Genomic DNA, 25,504 nt, shown 5'->3' with positions numbered 1-25,504 from the left:
ACAGTGACATCACTGCTTAATGACATCGCATTGTTAAGACGTGTGGTGTGTTTTGTAGTCGCCATCTTGGTGAGCGAGAGGTGTTTCTGACTGTGGGACCACATCCTCATTGGCTCGTTGTTAGCCAATCAGCACGTTCCTCCTTTCTGACACTTACAAGGACCAAAACCTGCGAAGTGAGTTTGTCAGTCAGCGATAAAATCAGCGACGGAGCCCAAAGACTCTGAGGGTCGTTTCTTCTTCAGTGTCAGAAACCTTTCTGCAACCATAGTTTCGCCCCCTGGTGGACGTTAGAAAGATTGCAGGCAAACTTTTACACCTTTTATTAAACTGAGTCAAGTTTAGACTAAAACTAGCTTACATGCTGAAATTATGACAAGAACTAAACAACACTTTTGTTAAAGATTTGTTGTCACGAAGAAAAGATGGCGCCGTCTCAGCCGTGTTTGGATCTGTAGCCCTGCGTACCTGTGACCCCGCCCACTGACGTCACAGCCAACATTAAAGAAGCACACAAACACGAACTTCATCCATCGGCCAGTTTTTACTTCTAAGCAACACAGATGTTTTTTACAGTGGTCAACATCAACACAGCCTGTCACACACAGACACACACACACACACACAGACACACACACACACACACAGGCAGCACGACCCCGCTCAGAGCAGGATGCGGTATTTGAGGGCGCGCGGGACTCTGTTGATGACGAGCCGTCCGTCATAACTGAGCGAAGCAAAGAGCCATGGGTCGGCCGACGACCACTCCACCGCGTACACGCTGTCCTCGTGCTCCTCGTAGGTGGACACCACGCTGTCTTTCAGCGGCTCCTTACCCCTGCGTCACACACACACACACACACACACACAGGTGAGCTGTGAAATACGAGGCAGCCTCATTTGTCTTATTTTCACTGAAAGGTTGACTTAGATAATGTTTCCAACACAATGATGGGCAGTATCCATAGAAACAAGCATCATGAGGTCAGCAGCAGCATCAGCACCACGAGTGCCGACAGAGCCGCTGCTCTGAACGCCGGAGGAGCAAATCTGCCGTCATCAGTCAGAGCGAGGCACCTTTGACCTGCAAGGTTCGAACCCGCGACCGTTCTGCTGTGAACCTCAGTGTTCCCGGTTTCATCGACTCAAACCTTCAGGGAACCTTAAACTTATTCAGAATTGGAGGAATCTGCATCCCGTCGCCGTGTGATGTGAGCGTTCCTCCCTCCATCGCTTGTGTGTTTAATTCTGTTATCGACTCGTGTTCATGGTACGAACGCCTGTTTGTATCTAAATATAATAACACAGCAATAAAATCAATAATGCAGGAAAAATACACACAACGCGACTTTATGGTCGTGAGCGCGCAGACGTTTGGAGATTCTCCCGACTTAATAAAAAGATGAGCTGCTGAGTGTCTGTGAGGTCACTTCCTGTTTCGACCTGAGATGATGGTGGCTGAGCTGTAAAGCAGCGCTCTCTTCCTGCCGCCGCACAGAGCGACGCTAAATCAGACTTCAGCGTTAGCGCCGTCCCCACTTCCTCCCAAACCCGCCGCTGTTAGCGCTCCTGAGGGGAAATCCTGACATCATATTTCACGTTAACCGTTTCACGCCGACTCGAGTGGCTCCCTCCGGGCTGTGCCCCGAAATAAAATCACTCCTCAGCTCGTCGCTCGTACGGATCCATCAGGAGGAGAAACGGGGACGAGCGCGTCTGATAAATACTCCAGTTAGTCTAACAGACCTGAGGGTTTAGGTCTCGTGTCATCGGATGGACACCGCCGTGACATTTGACTGTTTCAGGGGAGCAGCAGGTACGCTGATGATGTCACCAGGCACACCTCTGCAGCCTCCACGTGCACGCTCGTCAGGGTCTTTGTGGCCTGTGTTCATGTTTGCGGTCAGGCTGTGCGCTAAATGCCGCGCAGCAGACGGAGCGCCACGGCGATGAACGTAGCAGTCACAGCGGTCCGTCAGATCATTGCGGTTGCAGGGAGGTCGCCGTCCTCTTTTTGGTCTAGTGTGACTGAAGCTCCCCAAGCCCCGCCCACAATCAAGCCTCTGTCATTATTATTATCTTTATGGCCGAGTCTAATTCCTGCACACGCTGTCAGGTTTGCCTTCACGGTTTGACAGTAAGACTGAACAGATCCTTTTCACCAGAAACAAAACGTGCAGTCTGAAAAAAATACCCACAAACCCACGGGAGGAATGCCGGCGTCCAGGAACTGTGGAGTGGACACGCAGCGCACAGACGAGAGGGTCAGCGGCTGCAGTGGGAGGGTTCAAACTGGAGCTGAGTGCTGGTGATTAGGAAGGAGAGCTGATAATTGTGGATGAGAGTCGGTCATTGACGATGAGAGCCGGCGGCTGAGGCTGAGAGGGGGACTGGGAGTGTAATGGATGGAGGACGGCGGCAGGTTTGGAACCATTACAGACGATCTCCCTGCTGTGTGGGAATCAGCTCTAAACGCCACGGAGAAAAACTCCTGAAGTGTTTGACAGCAACGCATTTTTAATGTTTCCACTTTTATCGCCGCGAGCGCCGCAGAGCCCGAGAGCGAAGGTTCAGCCCGTCAGCTTTCATCTGAGAGGACGATTATCAAATAACGCGCTCAGGATACGCCGCGCTCGCCTCATGAGGCTCCTGATGGGCTCCTGACAGCGTGCCTTCACACAGAGCTGATGTGAAGGATAACATCGCAGCATCGGCACAGAGGTCAGAGGTCACGAGGGCCTCGGGAAAACTCAAAGATGTGAATCCAGAATAATAAAGTTGCACCTGATCATGTTTAAAGGAGGCGTGGAGAAGGAAATAAAATGATAGCAGCGCCGATCAAACACCTTTAAACTCCGCCCACGCACGTACAGATCACCTGCAGCTGATGGCTGTTTGCGCAGGTGTCCACCCTCCCTCCTCTCACACCAGCAGAGGTCACGTGAGGACATAATAGCGTGTTAATAAGAAGGCCGTCCAAAACCAAACGGACCCTGAGGGCGACGGGAAGCGTGCCGTGCCCCAGACGGCTGCGTTAGGTTAGTCACAGTCACTCAGACGCAGCTGCAGGTACGGCGAGCTTTAAGCCTACGACGGCTAACCTCTGACCCCTAACCCAAGGTTTTGCAGTGTTCCATCAAAGTCATGTGACCTGTCTGAAGTCAAAGGCAGTGTTTTCTCTTACTTGTCCTCCTGGTGAAGCTCCTCCCCCTCGCTGAGCTCCTCGTCATCCACCAGGTGTCCAAATGGCTCCGAGGAGATGGACACCATGTTGGAGAGGATGAGGCGGCTGTCGCTGCTGGCCGTCAACACCAGCTGGTCGTGGCTGTGGTTGTAGCGGACGCTCCAAACCCTGAGGCCACACCCACACACACACACACACACACACACACACACACACACACACACACACACCGAGGCGCTGGTTAGATTAAGAGTGGTGCTTTTTACGACCTCGCTGCACTTCCAAACAGGGTCTCCCAGAACCACCCGCCAGCAGGCCCCTCCCCTACAGCACAGGTAAGATACAGGCGATCACCTGGATCAGTCACCGCCGCCTGCATGCATGTTTCCACTGTGACCAAGGCTCTGAGGGAGGCTGCTCTCATGTTATAATCGCTCACAGCTACACGCCCTGCAGCCGACTCGCTCATGATGGAGCTTTAACAAGCCACACCCCCAGACCCACATCCATCTTTCAGACAGCTCACCGCAGACCAAATATGAAAACATGGCCACCTCCCTTGAGCTGTGACCTCATCTGAGGTCATCTGAGTGAACTGATGATGACATCAAAGGCTCCGCCTCCGCTCCCAGTGAGTCTGGTGTGAAGTTTATTTCACAAACCCCGCTAATTCTAGAGATTCTAGAGACTTATTCATCATGAAGAAAACAAGACAGTCGATCGATCGATTATTTGCGCAAGGGAGGCCTCGTCTGTGTCCACCACGAAAATGACCCCCAGATCTGACCTCCTCCTGCTAGAGACAGTTCACACAAAACACGTCAGAACAAAGCCATGCCCCCTTGGTTCTAAGACAAAGCATTTTATGTATATGTGTGAACTTCTGTAAGTGTGTGTGTGACCTCCTGCTGACCAAAGGGTCGTAAACCCAGGAAGCTTACATCAAAAGAAACAGATCTTTCAGATAGGATGTATCTACAATAAAACCTCCCCCAGCACAGAGTGGTTGGAGAGGTGGTCAGGATCAAAGGAATGGCTTTGATCCTACTGCTTGAACTAAGACTGTACAAATTTAAGAAACACAATGGCAACATTCAACAATTAGACTTAACACATAACATACCTTCATACCGTGTCCACTGTAACATACCTGTGATAGATCCATATTCTGTAATATGTCTGTATTATTGCTAAAGCACTTCCTGCATGGATGCAAACTGCATTTCATCGTCTTGTTCATATTACAGTTCACTTTTATATATATAATATCGTTTTTTCTGTAATCTGATGCATTTATTTGACTTTAAGCCCAAAGAGTCGATAAACTGAGACGCACTGATGAAGTGACTCCTCCTTATCTTATATTATCATCTCTCACAGCTGTGTGGTTTCACTCGCCCACACACCTGAGTCTGACCTCGGCACCATGTTGGGCTTTGAACCAGCAGGAGGTTCCCCTTCAGGCTGAAATGGGCTGAACATGTAAAGTTTTCCAGCAGCACCGAGGAGCCAGGCGGGCTTTAGAGAAGCGGCGCAGAGCCTCCCAGCAGTAACTGAGCTCGCCTTAGTGGGAAGGACATCATGGTGACAAAACCTGAGGACCAATCACTGGTGAACGTCTTACATTAGCCCCTCCCATCCCTGTGTTTTTGGTGTTTTTTGTAGAGACAGGCTCTGTGCCTGTATTTGTAAGAGCCAAACGCTCGGAACGATCGTGCGTGAGGAGACCACACGAGAAGCTCCTGCATCCATCTCGTTCACGCACTCGCGCCCACACCCATCATGCGGTAAACACGGCGGCTCCACGGTGTGTCTCTGCGAGCGTTCCCGTGCCAGCAATGGGGATTCTGTTCCTCGCGGCCGACGTCTGAGCTTCTCATGAGCTGATGATATCATAAATGATGCTTTCTTTCTCTCCTCCCCACCTTTCCCCTCGCTCTCTCTGATTGGTGACTCCGACTCCCGCCTTGCTCTCTCTCTGCGAGCCCGGGGGTGCAGCTCAGAGTCCCAGTTCCCTCACAGGGAGGGATTGAGGGATAACCGAGGCTGTTGACAGAAAATCAGCCACGGCCACGCCGTTCCCCGCGCTCCCCTAATCCGCTTCCCTGCTAAAAAATAGTCCCTAATACCCCCAGCAGCCCTGAGGCCATATCCTGGCTGCGCTCCGAAAAATGAGCACACACACACACACAGACACACACAGACACACACATGCACTACACAAAAGATGTGTGAACATACAGAAACCACACACAGAGATAAAAAGAAAACATGTCCAGAAAGACAGATTAGATGGTCACACACACACACACACACACCTATATCTCGTATCACAAGAGATCCCATCTGCAGCCATGGATATGTTTGCCAACTCTACTTTGGTTTGGAGATAACGGCTGCTCTTGAGTGTGTGTCTGTGTGTGTGTCAGGTAAGGGTTGGTGTGCTGCAGCAGTAGCCCAGTTTGGCTCTCAGACACACTGATCATCTATTCAGCTCACACACACACACACACACACACACACACACACACACACACACATACACACAGTGGACGACCCCGAGCAGGCCGGGCGGCGCTGCGCTCCGGTCCTCAGTGACAAAGCGAGTGGTGGCGTGTTTAATTAGTAATGAGGGCATGACGAACTTTTCCTGCAGCGGGAGCGGTCAGGCCGTTTCATTAGCTGGGAGATAAAGGTGTTAATAAAAGCAGGAACCAATGAGCGGCACGGCCATGTTTCTCCTCACTGCGGCTCAGGTGTCCTGCGACGCTACAGTTGGTTCTGCAGATGAAGTCAGGAGAGGTTTGCACACGTGCACACAGGAAGCTTTAATGAAAGAATCACTGCTTCCTGTCAGAGCGTCTCAAATATTACAGCTCATGTTTGCTTCCCGTCTCTGTCTGCATCTGTTTTATTTTGGCAGTGACTTTCTTTGCCTTCCACTTCCTGTCCTTGTCTGTGTTCCCACCTTTGTCATGTGCTGCCCCGCCCTCATCGTTCACCTCTGACTCTGGTTTTTCTGCTGAGCTTCATTAAAGCTCGTCTAAAGATAATGAAGCAAAGGCCAAACGTGGCATTAACGCGGTGACACCACATCCTGAGCACAGGTCAGCACATCTCGCCGCTCGTTCTGGAGGCGGGTGGAAAACATCCCCCTCAGAATCAGCTGTTATAGTTAATGAGGCCGTGCAGATGATCCTGCAGGTTACGAAGACAGCTTCACCTGCTCCATCGTCTTCTGAGCAGACACCTCTGCCTCAGGCCGAGGAGAGCCCTGAAAGTTTACCCAGAATGCATTTTGGGATCAAACATGAGGCACCAGCGCTGCTTCCTGCAGATATTAAACTGCTGCAGGTTATTCTCGGCCTCGGTGTAAATCTGATTGTTTTTTAAAAAGCTGAAATGAATTTTTAGCCCTGAAATGTTCACCCGGAGATCTGCTGCAGGTGTGACGTCACGACTCCAAATGCTTAAATACTTACAGCTCCACATCTGTGCTCCTGAAACTGTGAAAACTGTGGCAGACTGGAGCAGGGGATGGAACCTCCTGAGCTACATGAAGGTTAAAGGTCGCATGGCTGCATTAAATAAACTGAAGTAACTGCATTTAAAGAAAACTACAATAACTTGGGGACTACTTTCAGATTTGAGCCCAAAATAAAGAAAAATCTGCAACACTTCACTTCATGGGCTCCAGCTGGAACTCCACCCACACACGGGCACGGTTCAGGTGTGGGACACCCACCCTGACCTCTCTGCATCCACCCACCAGTGCGAGTGCTCCTCCAGCGTCTTCACGGGCTCCTGCACGCTGCGGACGTCCCAGAACTTGACCTTGCAGTCGTCCCCGCAGCTGGCCAGGTAGTACTGGCGGTTTGGGTTAAAATCCAGGTCGCGCACCAGCTGACCGTGGGCGTTCTCTATACAGTAGATCTGACTGGGAGAGAGAGAGGGAGAGAGAGAGAGGTTAGAGACATGAAGGCAAATGCACAAGAGCAGAAACGAGCAGGATGAGAGTGAGATGAAGCAACGAATGCGAGGAAGAGGAGGAGGCGTAACAACAAGAGCAGATATGAGGGAGAGGAAGCTTCACCGAGGCTTCCCGGGTAAATCAAAGCCTCTCTGCGTCGCCGTCTGTCAGCGAAGGCCAGCCTCAATAGAGCGGCCGACACCGGCGGTGGTAAATTACAAAGGCGAGCCTCACAACGGCACAGCCTCGACTTCCTGCTAACAGACACGAATGCGCCTCCACCTCCTTTTATCTCCCTCAAACACACCTTTAAAAGAAAAACCGTCCCCGCTCTCACACCCTTCCTCCTCTGACCTCAGAGCAGCGACTCCTCTGTGGTTACCGCTGTAAGAGGCGAATTCAGGCCGTCACCCGTGAAGCGCTGCCATCGTTCAGCTCGGTCAGCCGGAGCGCAGCGTGAGCACAATGACAGCAAACGCCGCGCTCTTAAAGATTCTCATTAGTGGAGCATCACCAGGGAAGAACCAGTGCTCCCAGAGCTCACGGGTGGAGGCTGAGCTTTTTACACCACCCTGAGAATGAATGCATTTAAAATGTTATTAAAAAGACGGCGCGCCCAACAAAAGCCTGGAGCTGCAACATTTAAAGCTGCTGTTCTTCACTGAAAAATACAACATCGATTAAATGGAACAGGTCGGGGTGGGTTCCAAAGCAGCTTGCAGAGACTAAAGCAGCTTAAACACTCTGAACTGTACGTGATTCGTTACTCGCCTGCCGGTAGGAGCTGAGCCACAAGCTGATGTGGGCAGGGCCCGAGGTCAGCTGATCCATCAGGACCGCCTCTGCAGTGGCAGGTGGACTCAAAGAAGCTCATCTGAAGTGGGGAGGGGGGTAGAAATCTGGTAAATGTACAGGCATCATTGTGCTTTTCTGCTCCACGTGACCCCACTGAAGCAGCCGGACATCGAACCCCCAACCTTCACGTCCAGGAAGATGACTCGTTAGATCAAAAGTTTCCTGACGGGCCCGACTCACAGAGAGACCACTGTTACACGGTTATCACTCAGTAACATGCTGCATTTGTCAAAAGTAAAACTCTGTAAGTTTAGTCCAGGAATGATCTCAGAGTTTGGTCTTTAGTGCCGGCTCCGTTCTTTCTGAGAGGCTGCAGAATTCAAAACGACGACTTAATTGAGACAAATGAAGACGACATTTATGGAACGTTTTACCTGCTGCTTGCTTTGGTTTGCTCCGGAGTCGGAGGTGATAGTTGGAGCAGACAATCACGGCGTGCAGGCTACCGGCGAGCAGCCATCGCACGGCTTCTTTTGTTTCCACCTCCAACCCAGACCCAGTCAGAGGGCTCAGCCTGTGGTCTGGCTTCAGCTCTGGTCACTTCCTGTTTTATGTCTTTGTTTCTCTGAGCTTCTGTTCAGTGATTTTTACTTTGTTTTCATTACTTTTTGCCTGTTGTGTCCACATTTCCACAAACGTGACACCTGAGCGTGCAAATTATGCACGAGTAGATGGAAACCTGCGTGAGTGAAGTGGTAATTATCTGGATGTAGCGGCACCTCGGCCACAAATTCAGCGCAGTGTTGCAGAAACTGCAGGTTTTCTGCAGGCTGGCTCGGCCCGGCACGGCTCGGCTTTGTTCGTCTGCGTGGAAAGCCTCTGTGTTGTGGCGCAGCTGGATGCCAACAGCAGCTAGCCAGCTAGCTCGTCGCCCCACTGATTGCGATAGGCAATTAACATGCTAATTAAAAATCTCATTAAAATAAGGGAGGAATAAGAGAACGACCCGAGGCAGACCGCTGGGCTCCAATTAGGTCAAGACGGCTCGGGGACTGTGTGCGACTCGAGAAATGTCAAACAACGAGGAAGAAGTCGAAGCCCACAGAGAGCGAGGGGACGCACGCCCGGCGTGACCCCTCGCTCTGCTCACACCTGCAGATCTGAGTCCATGCCAGACACCCTGAAGGTCTGACGTGCGCCGCGTCGGTCACGGCATGCTTCATGTTTTATATTATTTAGCATCATCACACATGACAGACTCACTGCTCTACCCGCTGAACCCACTCAAGCAGGAGAAGACGGAGGATGGACCAAACATGGCGCCTCTCATGTCTTCTCCTTGGACACTTATTGGCCTGGAGCCACGTGACCACGCCCACCCTTAGATGTATCTGGATGAAATGGTCGTTTCTGGTTTTTTCTACATGTCTGAATTATTTCTCCGATGGAGGCCACGAGCGTTGCTGATGTTCTGATGAGCTGACAGATGTTTTCCATCTGGCTGAAGATAAACAGGCTTCCGAGGGCCTGATGCTTTTATAAATGAGCGGCTCTCATTTCCTGTGTGATGTGATGCCGTCAGTGTTTCTGACCATGAGGACACTCCTACTCCAGCTCGGTACAATGGGTGTCAATAACATGCGTCACCATGGTTACGTCTTTGTGTCACTCCAACATAAAGACAGCAGCATCAGTGAGGATAAGTCGTACCTGCCTTCGATGACAGCGTTCCTCCTGACCTGCCTGTGACATCACTTTCCTGGATGCTGATGCGTGTGCGGGTCACGGGGATGTTGGGTCACCGGTAGGAATAAATACGCCCGAGCTCGTCAAGCAGCAGCTTCCTGATCCGAGCTGACTCAGAACGTCTGGTGAACTCCCAAAATAGCAATTTCATGAGTAATTTCGAGTCGCAGCACATGATTTATTTACAGCGCCGCCTCCCTGTCCTGCGTACGACTCTGAGGTATAAGGCGTGACCCGGGGCTGTAGGGTGGCTGGTGTTCAACCCGGCCCGCTGTGGAATGGGACGCGCCCGCCGCGTGAAAAGGAAATGGAGCAGGAAATTGGGTTAGTTTCGCTCTTTCCCTCTCTGGTGTCTCTGAGCGATCCCCCCGCCAAGCACGCAGGCACACACCGGCACACGCAACCCTGCCCCCCCCAGCCCGGCCTAATGGAGGAGGGACCTGGGACTGTGTGTGTGTGTGTGTGTGTTTATGTTTGCACGAGCAGGATTAGAGCCGCGGTCGACCCACCAAACACGCTCAATCTTAAGTCATCCATGAGTGTGTGTGATGGGGGGCTGACGAGGGGACGGGGACCTATTACACACACTGTTACACACACACGCAGATAAAAACATAAAACCGGGAAAACACACTCCCACAAATACCATTTATGTGTGTAAATACAGGCAGAGTGTGAGCAGGAAGCTACAAAGGTAGAGACGCACACACACACAGGCTTAGTCTGGGTGATAAATCTCTCTGCTGAGGGGATCGACAATCTCACACACACACACACACACACACACACACACACACACACACACACATCCCTGTTTCCATGGCAACCACAGCAAGATGGGAGGGGGAAGAAAAGAAAAATCGAAAGAGGAGAGCAATCATTTCATCGCTGATCAAAATTAAAGCCTGGCTTTGAGATGGAGCTGGCAGAGAAAGAAAGATGGGAGCAGGAGAGGGGGGCAGGGAGGGGGGAGGAGGGGGCGGAGCCTGCAAACGAACAAAAAGTAAAGGACCGTGGCATCAAGCAGGCTAAACGAGGGAGGAGAGCACAGAGGTTTGTGTGAAGCAAAGAGTCCAAACTTCCAACATAAACGAAGTTTAAACACCTGAAACCTGCGTTTGTTATGCTGCCCAGCAGGGGGCGACGCCCCCGATCATAAACACAAAGGAGAAAATGAGCTCGCTGCTCACCTGATCTCTGAGCTCGCTGAACTCTTTCATGACGATTTTATGTTCTCAGGTCTTACTGAATAAAACATCTGACCGATCACATGACTGCGGTGAGGTTACTGTAGCAACCAATCAGTGCAGGAAACAAAGGCCAAAGAGTGCAAATATTCACCCAGTTTCCCCCTTTCTCCCTGTAACCTCCGTCCAGCGTGTGCTGCAGCAGGTGGAGCAGCTAAATAAGCACGGCAGTGGGGGTGTTAAACGTAAAGGTGTTCTCTGTAATTATTTTAAAGCCTGCATAAGGTCCCGACCCCTCCATTATGAGAGCTACAGCGGGATGTCTGGTTCGTGTCTTCCGAGGAAAAGCCCAGAGCGCGGGAAAAGGTCACGGATGATCGATCTGACAGCGGCAGGGTTCAAAAGGTCACCCTCAAATCAACAGTGGCATATGGAAGAGCACTATTTCAAAAACAGCTGACATCTTTTGCATAATGGCCCGTATTTGAATGTGAAATATGATACTTTGAACAGCCAACACTTTTTGCATAATAGAGCCAGATTTGAATATGTGAATAAAATATGACGGAAAAGGCTCGTGAATAATGGTTTACCTCGGCTAACCTATCATCACGGCACGCCGAGGCGCTGATGGGTAGGTGGAATGGAAACGCTGGTTTTGGTCAGGCAGCGTTCGGGCCGATCCGGGCGAGGAGGTTTGACGATGTCCGCTCGTCGTCTTTGCACCAGCAGAGAGCCGGCGTTTAAAGAAGCAAACGGCACCGCCATCAATCATTTCGGCTTCTTTCGCTTCGCTCTCCATATCTGCTCATTCTGCACATGCTCACATACACACCACAGGGGAGATGTACAGGATCCATGCTTCACTGCAACACTGCACTGCTGTTCAGTATGCACCCTGCAGAGCATGGTATGGCTGCAGGCCTGACAGCTATTACACAGCTCAGTGTGCGTCTGTGTGTGTGTGTGTGTGTCTCTCTCACTGTGGACTGTGGGTCCAAGAGGGAACTCAGAGTCGATGCAGAGTAAGAACATCTCCAGTGACAGGCCTCTCTCCCTCACAGAGAGGCACAGCTACACGCCCAGTGGCGAGTACTACATGGCTGTTAGCTAGCCTAATATTATTCACAGGCTTAAAGCCCCCCGGTGGGCCCACAGTCAGATCCTCACAAACTAACAACTTGTTTTCATCTTTCCTCTTTAAAGACGTTTTTAACTTGCAAACAGCAGTTACTGGTTGTCCAAAGTGGGAAATTAGTTTTTAAAAAAGTTATTTCTTTGTCTCTGGGAACAGTCCATTTACTCTCTGCAGTCAGCCTTCACATCCGAGTTATTCCACATGGAAGTACGGTTTGTGCCTCTGCGGGGAGACGAGTCACCCGCACAAACAGGAAGCAGCTATGAAAAAGGAGGAAACGGGCCATTGAACCAATCCACGATTCTTATAGTGCGCCAAAGCATCCTCGTCACCCAGGCCTGCAGACCGGGGACAGACCAGACCAAAGAAAGTCTTCTTCTTCTGCCTTGGAAACTTGGAAACTCAAGCTTTTTGGTGTAGCATGTTCTTCGCCACTGAATTCAACCAATGACAGAAACGTGGGGGAACCGTTCACCAACCGGTTGGGTTGAATCCATGTTTTTCCCTGGTGACTGCAGGTCGCCCAGCAGTCTGCATGGCTGCGTGCCTGAGACGTAAATCTGTTTCATCACCTAAACCAGGGGTGGGGGAACTCCAGGTCTCGAGGGCCAGTGTCCTTGGCTAAATGACCTCCTCTCAACAGTTCTCCAGAGGCCTAGTGATGAACTAAACATTTGATTCAGGTGTGTTGACCCAGGGTGAGATCTAAAACCTGCAGGGCTTGGCCCTCGAGGCCCAGAGTTCCCCACCTCTTACCTAAACTAACAGAGAAGTCTCAATGCATGAACACAGCCAAGTAGTTTTACTGATTAACCCGACCAAGAAATCCTGCTGCCTCTACCAACTCAGTAGCTGTGCTGCTTAAACCTAAACACACGTGGAAGATCATGCAACCTTTACACGAGTGGAACTATACCGAAAACAAACATCCTGACGAAACTGGTCCCAGTTCTTGAACTGGTTGAGAACATGATTCCAGCCCAGACATCTGGCAGTAGCTCCACTGGAGCTGTGGACTGACCAAGAAACACAGCGATTGGAAGAAGAAACCAAAGTAATGCAGACTGGATCCCGAATCACACACGTCGCTACATGCTTTTAGAAATACTGACAGTGTGGACAGAGCCGCCTTTCTCAGAACAAACTGCGTGATTGGCTTGTCCAAAGAACACAATGAGTAGGCGGTCCTTCAAGGCGGCCCAGGACGCAGTGAACCGCCTCTGAATGAAGCCTCAGGCATCAGTGCAGCGTCACCTGAGCGCCTTCGGGGCGCCTTCGGAGCACCACGTAGAGCGATCGGCGTCCTCTCACAGGTGCTGTGAGCAGGTCTCTGTGGGGTCATATGCTTTACATTTTTATGACCGGCTGCATGTTTCGTGTCACGCTGGATAAACCTGGAGCGAGCGACTGCAGACAAGTGCATGAGACTTTTGCATAGCTCTGCTGCCTGTTCTCAGTTTTTATGTCCTTTAGCACCAGCCACCATGGTTACGCTCCAGCGCTGTGAGCCCTTTAATTAGAGACAATCACACTCTGAATTCTATTGTTGTAAACCAATGACTCTGACTTTATTGACGAGCTCCCACATGGCTTTAGGAATCAAAAATGTGCGAGTAAAGCTGAATTACTGACATTTTAGTTACTCTGACATTGAGCTGGATCCTTTCTGGACTGTTTGTGTACACATCACCAGCTCCAATCTGCAGGCTAATTAATCTGCTGTATATAATTATGTGATATTTGTTACAGCCCACATGCTCCTCTCTGTGAGCTGATGCACATTTTGCACACATTGTTCATCTCTGCAACAATGCTGCCCAGCTCTCACTAACGACCTGTGGCACAACTGAAATAAGACCTTTTAAAAATACATTAATGAAACAGACCTGCCTAAAAAAAAAAAAAAAAAAAAAAAAAAAAAAAAAAAAAAAAAAAAAAATCACAACAGCAGCTCAATACAGCAGGGATTACTCTGTGAATAATGTAAAAGCAAAGGTGCAGTGAGAAGAGCCGGCTGAGGAGGAGTGAGAGTGTGTCAGGATTTTCCATTAAACACAGTTTTCTGTCCCCGTATCAGAGCCGAGTATTCCATAATTTACATAATGCTGCATATTACATCAGTACAAAGCGGAACAGGCACCATATATGTTTTATAAGCAGCGCTATCTTTGCTTTTTTTTTTTGCTTTTTTTTCTTAAAAGAAAAAAGCTATGCATCTGGGAGGCAAGAGGGTGCTGTAGAGACCAAGCTCCTCTCCAGGGTGTTAGATAACCAGCTCGAGGCGTCTGCTGCTGGTGGAGCTGCACTCCCCGTCCTTATTTTAGAGAAGAGGAGAAAAAGAATGCTATAGTCACACCAGAGAACCACTGTTGGAGACTGAATGCACAACCAAAATTATTGCCATCGTGTGCAATTAACTTGCAACTGGTTTAGAACTGGTCTGCATCTGGTCTGTAACCGGTCTGCATCCAGTCTGTAACCAGCATGCATCCAGTCTGTAACCAGCATGCATCCAGTCCGTAACCCGTCTGCATCCAGTCCGTAACCCGTCTGCATCCAGTCCGTAACCCGTCTGCATCCAGTCCGTAACCCGTATGCATCCAGTCTGTAATCGGTCTGTAACCAGCCTGCATCCAGTCTGTAACCGGTCTGCATCCGGTATGCATCCAGTCTGTAACCAGCCTGCATCCAGTCTGTAACCGGCATGCATCCAGTCTGTAACCGGCATGCATCCAGTCTGTAACCGGTCTGTAACCAGCCTGCATCCAGTCCGTAACCGGTATGCATCCAGTCTGTAACCGGTCTGTAACCAGCCTGCATCCAGTCTGTAACCGGTATGCATCCAGTTTGTAACCGGTCTGTAACCGGTATGCATCCAGTCTGTAACCAGCCTGCATCCAGTCTGTAACCAGCCTGCATCCAGTCTGTAACCGGTATGCATCCAGTCTGTAACGGGTCAATTACACACATTCTGTTTGTGATGAATTGCAATAAATTCATCTGTTGCTGTCGACATAAACAGAAATACACATTAGCTGCTAACATTCAGAACCTCACTGATCTGAAAGAAATTTCTCCACAAATCGTTTCAAAAACATGGCAGACGAGCTCATTGGATGGACGCACATCAACTGTAATCTGTTATGAAATTAGACGGCAGTTATTTGCAAACCTTTGCAGATCTGTCTGCGAGCGAGGTCACCCAGAGGTGGAGGGTGTTGCACCATCATCTCAGCCTAAGAAAATACGAGCAGTCAGTCAGTGAATGGAAACAAATTCAATGCAATGACAAGAAACCACCGATGGGTCGGTCTATTTTTACTCTGTGTGTCAGAGAGAAGTGGGGGGAGACACCTCAGAGGTCACCTGCAGAGGTAGTGGAGCATGATGATAGGCTGACACACACACAGACACACACACACACACGCGCACACACAGACTGCTCTTTCACACTTGCAGCCACTTCACACATGCACAGACAGTGAAACACAAACACGACATGCTGTGACCTCGGTGTGTGTGTGTGTGTGTGTGTGTGTGTGTGTGTGTGTGTGTGTGTGTGTGTGTCTCTGTGTCTGTGTGTGTGTCTACTGAAGCATCTGAATGTTTTTTATTCTTTTACATTTTTAGATTTGTGTATCGATTTTCTGCCGTTAAAGCAGAGCTCAGAGAAAACAAACCATGCAAACTGTTGGTGATCCAACAGGAAGAGTCACTGTTTTGACATGTCAGCATATCAGAGTGGCAGACATCGCTTCAATTTATATATACATTGTTGAAAAATTCGACCACGTGTGTCGGGGTCTCAGTTGGTCGTACAGACGTCAAACAGTAAGTAAATGATGTTTGTTTGTTTTTTTAAACACAAGCACGTTTTTCTTTTTACTGATGAATGGTTAAGGTTTGGGTTTCTGCTCGTCTCTCAACGTAAGGTGATCTAACAAACACAGCTGTGACACACGCGTGCTGATCTGACATGTAACACGGGCAAAAGGCTCGATCAGCAACTGCTGCACTTTCCAGTATTTGGCCTAAACCATCGTCCAGCAAACTCCTCGGCTACAGGAGCGGCATTTGTCATTAACAAATGAGTATTTGTCCGTTTGCAAAGTTACTAAACCACAAAAGCTCAGTCAGCAGACGGTCTGACGTCTTCAGAAAAGACTGAAAAATGAAATCTTTGTTTTTTTCCATGTTCATTCAGAAGTTTGGAATTTTAAGGAAACAATAAAAATAAATGACAGTTTTGGACTGTAGTCGGGTTTTCACATGATGTACATGTTATTTATTCTCTGTGCTTGTTTTCTGCATTAGTCCTGTTTTTATTGGCACATCAAACATCTGCAGATGAGACTCTTTTTTTGTTTCCTTTGCAGAGTTAAAACGATTTTGTCTGTGCTGAGCTGATGGAGACATGATGGAGGACTGCTCTGAGATCAGCTACTAAAATACTTAATGATTATTTTTCTGTCAGTTTAATCTAATAAATGGATCATTTACGCAGGTCTGGAGGGACAAACCCAGGTCATGAGCTTCCTGGATCTCTGAATATGAGGCCGCTCAGGTGTCGTCCTCCGGTCAGGTGGAGGTATAAATTCAAAGAGGAGAAGATCAGGTTTGACTTTAACTGTAACTGAAATGTGGTTTGTTGGTTTAATGTTTGGTTGTCTCTTGCCTCCACCCCGACCTCCTCTGTGCATCTCTTTACCTACTGTTGCTTCAGACACTTTGGACCAAACGAATCAAACGAGGAGACAAATGCGTCCTAATCCAAGAAAAAAAAAACATAAATGTGCTGCAAGAGCTCCTCATTTCCAAGTTTCATCTTATTTTAAAAAAAACATGAACCGCATATTTAAAATGAAAAAATGAATCAAAGTGCAGATTTTCAGTCCTGACAGCACTTGGATATATTCCTGCACAAACATCTTACTTTATTTAAACCAACGAAAAAGTCGATCGTCCTTATCGGACCATTTTATTATTTTTCTTTGAAACGTCTGTCACGGTGCGCCCTCTGCTGGCTGCACGTGTCCCTGCAGACTATAATGGTGTGTTTTCACAGAGATATCAGGGATGAGGCTGCTCTCTGCTAACAAGCCCCGCTCCGCTGCCCCCTCCTTCCCTTTGTGCCGACGGCTAAATCAGCACTGTTGCATCCTTCAAAACAGCACAGCGGGAGGAGAGCGGCCAAAACGGGGTGTGCAGGAACTCTTTAATTTGTTATGGGGCTGACGGGGGGCGATATCAATGATTCAACTATCTTATCTGGCCCTGTGATACGCATCGTGTAAATACATTCTCACTCTCTCCTCCTCTCTCCTTCACCCGGCACCCCTCTCAGTCTCTTCAGCATTTTGCTGTTATCATGGCGATCGATGTCGAGGTGATTATTATTCCTGCAGCACAGCCCACACGTAAACACACGCTGACCTCACTCATCAAGTGCTGCAGAAACACACACACACACACACACACACACACACACACACACACACAGTGAGAGGTTGGGAGGTGGGCTGCTGATAACCTGCAGTTACAAGGTTAATGTGTGGTAGTACACATGCTCCGTGTCACACAGGAACATTAGTGCTCAGGCGCCTCGCACTTCATCATCTGGCGAGCAGAAGAACGCACTCGACTCGAATCACCGGCGTCCGCAGAGAGCCGACAGACACACCTGGATGCAAATACGAGCACAGACCGCTCAGGTTTGTGTGTTCGTCTTTGTTAGAGACACAAAGCTGACAGCTACGACAACAAGCTGCAGCCACAGCTCATAATAATCCCTCCATCCTTGGTCTGAAACAAGCTGTGTTAGCTCCGCCCCTTTCAGACAGCCTTCTTCTGATTGGCTGCCTGAACTACATGTGGGTGTGTCGTCTCCACTCAAGATGGACTACTAAAAGCTGCAAGCCACTTTACAACCCGCTCCTGAGCATGCTGATTTAATCAGTGTCATCTCTGATGAATGCATAAACAGCTCCAGGCCTATGGGCTCAAAATGTGGTCATAAATATTTTGTACTTGTAAATCGGTTTTGTACTTGTAAAAAAGATTTGTATGTGTAAAAAAGATTTGTATATGTAAAAAAGATTTGTGTGTGTAAAAAAGATTTGTGCATGCGTAAAAAAGATTTGTGTGTGTAAAAAAGATTTGTGCGTGCGTAAAAAAGATTTGTGCGTGCGTAAAAAAGATTTGTGTGTGGACTTAGCCAAAAAAAAACCCTGAAAGTTACAAGTACGAATTTTGACCCTATTTTTCTTCCTTTCATCTGATTGGTGAATGTCATGTCAATCACAAATGTAACAATCCAATCAGAGAACAGATGGGTTTGGCTGTCGGAGGAGCGCTTTTTTTGAACTGCAGGTCTTTGAAGGGAATAAATGCCCTTTTACATGCCAACCCAGCATTTTCCTTCATCACCATGAAGGAAAACAGTCTGTGGTCGTCCGAGTTTGGTGATTTTTGTGTCACAGGACTACGTGTTTAATATAGGGACTTCCACAGCCTTTTCAACAGCGCTGCAGACCGCAGGGGGGGGGCAGTGTTTTGGAAATGACAGTCTTCATTACAAAGCTTTCTTCGTTATGAATTAGCATACATGTTTTTATTGAACATTTGAAGAACTAGCAAAAAAAAAAAACCCAGAAACTCTTGTAGAGGACATAAAGTCAGAGATAAAAACGACAAGGAGCAGGTGCATCTAGTACAGGTAGAGCTGCTGCAAAAACCCACAGAGCCCAGCAGCCAGCACAACAAATTCTGGATCCTTTGCTTTTAGTTAGCAGTTAGCATTAGCAGCACATCCTGCGTCCGATGTGAAAGGACTTTTATGCTGCGCACTGTGACTCACAGCAATGGTCCCGGGTCAGCCCTAACTTTGTGTTAAACTAATCCTACAGTAATAATGGTATTTCTAACCACTGATATACCACAAGTTTATCCTTTCAACAGCTGCTGAAAGTTAGGGGACCTAACTGCTATCGGATATTTATATAGAGATTACCCTTCAAGGACCTGCAGTTCAAAAAAGTGCCCCTCCGACAGCCAAACTCATCTGTTCTCTGATTGGATTGTTTAATTTGTGATTGACATGACATTGACCAATCAGCTTAAAGGAAGAAAAATAGGGTCAAAATTCGTACTTGTAACTTGCAGGGGTTTTTTTTGGCTAAGTCCACACACAAATCTTTTTTACACACACACAAATCTTTTTTACGCATACAAATCTTTTTTACACATACAAATCTTTTTTACGCACGCACAAATTTTTTTTACGCACGCACAAATCTTTTTTACACATACAAATCTTTTTTACGCACGCACAAATTTTTTTTTACACATACAAATCTTTTTTACGCACGCACAAATTTTTTTACACATACAAGTCTTTTTTACAAGTACAAAACCGATTTACAAGTACAAAATATTTATGACCACATTTTGAGCCCATACAGGCCAGGTGCTCACAGGCAGGTAACGGTTACTGTAGAGCCAACAGAGCTCCTCACTGTGGGTCAGGACTCCAGTTTTTCCTTTAATTCGTCCACAGACTGGAGCCAGCAGAACAACTAATCTCACTAATCGTGAATGAATTTGATTCGTGGAGCAGTTCTGGCTTTGGGTGGACAATGTAACATCTGATTCCCCTTAAGCCTCGTTTCATTGCCAGTCCTTTATTGACTTATGCATTATAAGAGTCCATATGCTAATTAACTGCAGCCGAGTGGCGTGTTTCCACTCCGCTGCCTGTAGTGTCGCAGGTTTCTAACTGCCTCATCACATCAGCAAAGCCTCTGATGTAACTGTGCAAAAAATATTATTTCATAATGTTGGAATCTGATAAAGACCCGCAGGCCACGATCGATGAGTGTTTAAACAGCAGTTGAAGGTTCGAAATATTACGGTTCTTTTTAAATAAAGGCACATTTATTTTTATGTAAAATTACCTAAAAGTGATCAAAAATATTACAAAATACTCTTACTTGTTCTTCATAAATCACTTTGATTTTTTATGAAACTCTATGGAGGCTTTTGTCCTGGTGGCACCTTCTTACCTGATGCAAGTTCATATGTAGTTTAATATTATATTTCAGTATATTTGTAATTAAACGCACTCATTGTCTTTGTCTTGGAAATACTTTGAAGATAAACCACAATTTCAATTTGAAAGAAAAGACAATGTGTAATAAAAAAAAAAGTGAGGTCAGAGGTCAAATGTGACATATATTTAATCTGTATGTTACTTTCTATATGCTATGCTAACGCTAAGCTAGCCAAGAGCTGAGTGTGTGCAGACTGCAGCCAGAGCCTGTACATCAACAGGTGACAGGCGTGTTTCTACAGCAGAATCACCATGACGACCGCTTTGAAGTGTCTGTGCTGGTTTCATCTTTGAGTAACAGCCCCAACACCAATCACAACAGAGCAGAAATATCTCCAACATGCACAAACATTTGACCTCAGCATGAATGAAGAGATGGCGGTGACTCTGACGCCAATGAGAACACACCGAGAATCAATAAGTGACATCGATATTGGACTCCCATCAGCACCGCTACAGAGTTCAATCAGAATTCATTCAAAACCTTTTCAGCAGTCGAGTTTTCAGACAGAAAACGGGATAAATGGTTTGCGACTATGATACGATATCCAGGCGGATACTCCGGACACTCGGCTAACCTGATGTATCGCTTCCTACATCGGTACGACAGTTTTCAGCTTTGCTAGCATAATTAGCTCCCTACTCAAAATGATGACAAGTACATTAAAGCATATGATGGTTTGAGCAGAGCAAAAGCCTGCACTGCAAACATCTCAAAGTCGGTTTAAAATGAAAGAAGAATCAAAATGCATACACAGAAAATAACTATTGTTTTACCGCCCGGCGAGTGAGCTGGCTTGGTGGAGGTTTGTGTTCTCGGAGGGCCTTTTATCTCGATATCCAATAACGACTAACAACTTGGTCATTAATCGCATTTATGACGCTGCTCGTTTCCAACGGTTACACGAAGTTTTCATCAGAACCAGAAAAAAATCTGCTCACAGCATGAGGAGATGATGTGAACCTGCTCTGAAGCTGTAATATGAAGACTTGAGCGCACACGTGTTTCCTGATGCACGGAGAGGCAGTCGTGACAAAACTCCCTCAGCATGATGAGTAATATTAAACGCACAGCTCTGTGTAGTGCATTCAAATGTCTGCATGTAATGACATGCAAACACCCAGTAAAACCAGTAAGCCCAGAGTTTAACGTACACTACTCATTTCTGTCAGACTTACACAGACGGCAGCTCCTTTTAATCAGGTGCAAAGAAATAAGCAGAGCATTAACGCTGACTGGCAAATAAGAATAAAAAACCACCAACCGTCAGTGACACCTCCGCCTCAGCGGCTGCTGTGGGACTTATTCCATCAGATTCAGCGATCAATGCCGTGAAAAAGGAGGTGAAGTCTGCACGTCACCTAAATAAAGCACCTAAAGCATCTCTCAGGCGGCGGCGCTCACCTCATGGTGCGGAGGTCCCAGCCTCGTATGGCCGTGTCGTTGGCTGTGGCGAGCTGGCTGCAGTTGTGGTGGGGGCTCCACTTGCCGGAGGTGAACTTCAGCTGACCTTTACCCTCGAGGGTGGCGGTGCTGGAGACCTGCGGAGGGACGGGGCGCCTTCGTTAGCGGGGACGAGAATTTAATCTGTACGTGTGTGACAGGTCGAGCGGAGCAGTTCATTAAATCAGCATAATGAGGCTTTATTAGGAGTCATTTTCTCTGCAGGCCGCTCTCAAAACTACAATCGCTCGCTAACAACTGTAGTAATATTTGGGGTATTAGTGGCACGCCAGCTGCCTGCATCACGCCGGCGTGTACACTCCTGCAAACACACCTCAACTCGTGCTGTTGGCGTTACACCGATTCACTATTCGTTTAAAGACTCTAATAATAATCATTTCACAATATCTGCATATAAAGAAAGGCTGTGCAGTTTGATGGGGGACATGTCTGCGCACTGCTTTTTAGCCTCGTTTAGCTTCACATGGTCACGTCATGAGTTATTAAGTCCGCTGTCCTGAGACGCGTGTCGGGAACAAGTTACAGATTTAATTTACTGGAAAAAAGAGGAAGCTGAGAGGGAGACAGACCACATACACAGGAGGAGATCAGGGCAGAGTGGACACACGTGGGGACACAGCTGGACAGAATCTAACCAACACGATCACACACAAGAGGGACTGTCAAAATAAAACAGGAAGTGACTAACACAGAGACCAGACTAAGATATATGACCTTGACAAAACAACAGTGGAGACAGACACGGGGACACGAAGGAGAACCAACATCAAACAAGAACCGAGAACTAGAAAATAAAAGTGATAAAACTCCAGAAGTCCACAGGCGTCAATCTGGGCTTTGATATGTTGCTTTGTGATTCGAGCTTACGTTATTGCCCCCCAGCACAACAAACACACTGAAAGAATAAAGTTTCTCACGCCGCAGATCCAAGGGGTTAGAATTTATTTCTACTTTTCATGAAGAACAAAGTCTGAGAAATATTAAAACGTTATAGATAATTATCAAAGCTTCTTTCCAAAAACAGTTGGATGTCGACCTCGTCTTTCAAATAACAAACACGCATCTTTTCCAAAACTCTCTCCAGCTCCAGGAATTAGCATTTAAAAGCTGTTTGCTATAAATCGTCAGGAATTGAAAAGCCTGATTCTTTCTCCCACCGTTGTTTCGCATCCTCTGCATCGTCCTTGGTCAAAGTGTGTATGATACAGTTTATGACTAATCTTTAGGTCCTAACAGAGTCATGCACATCAGTGACGTTCTGTCGCGTCCAGATCCTTAAACCTCTTTCAGAAATATAAAAGTCCTGCTTTCCAAACACAAACGTCTGAGCTCCTTCCACCATCCTGCATATGGAGTAAGGTTGGACAAATTTATCGACCATTGACGACAGAGTGAGCCGTTCACCGAATGTTTTTGCAAGAGGGACTTATGTACTTCCCGTCAGTAAGTTAGCTTCAACCAACATTATTATAAAAAATAATAGGTCTGTTTTAAAGCACGCTCTTGCAGCTGCGAACACATGCACCCTCCTCAGAGTGCGCTGGCTGAAAAGCTTTTCCACAGCTTGTTGAGCTGCATGCAGCTGCATATGGAAGCCCGTTTCCACCACTAAATAAAAACAAAAAAGCTAGTATCCATAACTCGAAATTTCGAGTTATTTTCTCGAAATTTTGACTTCTTAACTCAAATTTCGAGAAAAGTAACTCAAAATTTCGAGAAATATAACTCAAAATTTCGAGTTAGCTCTGCCAATCAAAAATATACGTGAATGAGGTCGCTTTCTTGTTACCCGGAAGCATATGGCACAGAGGAACGCGCACTCAAAAACGGATCCCAACAAATTGGCGCTTTCGCGAGTACGCTTGCTGATAGTAACACCATGTGATTCAGCTAATAACACAGGGATTTCATCATTTGTGAAGCCAGGCTGAAAACACTCAGCAATCTGTGCATTCACGACTGGATGTAATACCGGTAGCTTAGCTGTAGCATTTGTAGCTGAGGGCTTCAGCTTCCGGGTAACGAGGAAATGACGTCATTCATGTAGATTACTGATTGGCAGCGCTAACTCGAAATTTCGAGTTAATTTTCTCAAAATTTTGAGTTAATAACTCGAAATTTCGAGAAAATAACTCGAAATTTTGAGTTATGGATCCTTTTTTTTTTTTTTTTAGTGGCGGAAACGGGCTTCCATAGCTGCAGGATTGCTCCGCCCATCAAAAAGTCACCTGTGTGAATATATCGCCCAACCTTAATATGGAACAGGTACCAAGTCCACAGCAGTCTTATAGCGCTGGTGCAGAGCCAGGGTGATTTGAGCAGATCTGTCCAGATGTTTAAAGAAGATGAATCCATTGTCTGGATGTCTCAAGTATTTTTATTAACACAGTCGAGCAGTGATTAGAGGGTCGAGCCCGAGAGTCTCGCAGAGTTTCTGTATTTGCAAAACTTCAAGTTTGATTTGAGGGTATTTTCATCATAGAAGAAAACAGCCAGAAGAAGCGTTCCTCGTCTTCGCGCAGTGGTTTGTTCTGCTTACAACAACACTGAACACGCTTGGTTTGAATCTGAACGTCCAGAAACCGTCGCCGACATGACGAGAGCACGCCAAAGCTCGGCCAAAGCTGCGGCGATGAGCAGAGTAACGCTGATTAGCTCGAACGCTGCTCTTGATAGTGCAGCTCACCCATCAGTGTAATATTTAAGACAGATAGCTGCTGGAAGCCAAATCAAAGGGCTTTAAAGACTGCAATTGATTGTGTTAAAAACCAAAGACGGTGCAAACACATTAAAGTGACAAAATGTCAGCAGAGCCCAGACGGAGAGGAGCTCAGCTGAAAGGCGGCAGGTTAAACTGCAGCCGGCGACGTATATTTATCAAACCTGCTGCACATACTTCACACGGCAACAATGAAGGTGAAATGAATCAAAGTCAAAATACTTCAAGGACTCTGAATTATAAAGCGTATCACTTCATCGGCTACTTTAAAAATGGAATCCAATTAATTCAGCGGGCCGCTTTGGAAATGATTATCTTTCCTTTAAACTGTGATGCAGCCAACAATTCAAACAGCAGCTCTGCACCGCTTCATTTTTCTCTGCTCTATCTGCAGGTTTCACCCCCACCCCCTCCACCACCCCTGCCTGTTGGAGCAAGGATCATCGATCGGCCCGTCACCGCACAGCGCCGCGGTACACTCTCATTATTTCAGCTAGAGAGGACAGACAGAGGGAGGCAGAGCGAGGAAGGCCGGCTGAGCAGGGAGGTTTGAAGGAAGGAGACCAAAGTAGGCAGAAGGGGAGAAGAAAGGGAGGAAATCTAAAGACAGGAGCTGAGGAGGAGGGGAGGAAGAGAACAAAGAGGAGAGGAGCGAGGCTTCCTCCGCGGCCTTGAAAAATATTTCCACGACTATTTCATGAATGTCCACTCGTAAACCTCGGCTTCTCAGTCTATGAAAAATATCATTTACACGTCATTTGTAACCAGAGTTTCCACGCTGCAGCCGTGTCCACGCCAAATCCTCAGCCTCAAAAAGGAAAAGCTGGACACCGCCATCGTGACATCACTCGCCTTATGTCAGAGGCACCGGAAAGAGACTGCAGATAAAACAGACACGCCAACAGTGACGTCATGCTGTAGTTGCTCAACGTTAGCATTTTGACCGACAACACTGATCATCGCCTCACCTGTCAGTGGGCGGGACCTGTCACAGAGCAGGTGAACATTTTTTCCTCAGAGTTTATGTCTGAAGCAACGTGAGGTGTCGTGAGGATTTGGCTGTGTGGGGCGTTCCCGGTCGGCAGGTCTCAGCATCCATCAAAAACGGTCCAAAGGTCCAAGGAAAGAACGGCGGCGAGTCACGGCCGCGGGGAGCCAAGCCTGGCGCGTGTGCAGACAAGCTGAAAAGGTTC

General features: G+C 47.6%; 1 protein-coding gene across 1 annotated transcript in view; it reads right to left on the bottom strand.

The window, feature by feature from the left end:
• Positions 1 to 525: 525 nt before the first annotated feature.
• Positions 526 to 25,504, bottom strand: part of eipr1 (EARP complex and GARP complex interacting protein 1) — a 49,327-nt gene continuing 24,348 nt past the window's right edge. The window contains exons 6-9 of the mRNA XM_084914015.1: positions 21,533 to 21,669; positions 6,954 to 7,121; positions 3,185 to 3,352; positions 526 to 838 (exon numbers count right to left, since the gene is read on the bottom strand). Of these exons, the coding sequence (XP_084770141.1) occupies positions 664 to 838; positions 3,185 to 3,352; positions 6,954 to 7,121; positions 21,533 to 21,669 (648 nt within the window). The 3' untranslated portion in view covers positions 526 to 663. The remainder of the gene's footprint in view (positions 839 to 3,184; positions 3,353 to 6,953; positions 7,122 to 21,532; positions 21,670 to 25,504) is intronic.

The sequence above is a fragment of the Perissodus microlepis genome, chromosome 19 (genome assembly GCF_051167445.1).
Source record: "Perissodus microlepis isolate ML-2025 ecotype Zambia chromosome 19, ASM5116744v1, whole genome shotgun sequence".
Classification (NCBI taxonomy): Eukaryota; Metazoa; Chordata; class Actinopteri; order Cichliformes; family Cichlidae; genus Perissodus; species Perissodus microlepis.
This window is presented reverse-complemented; position numbering and strand designations above follow the sequence as displayed.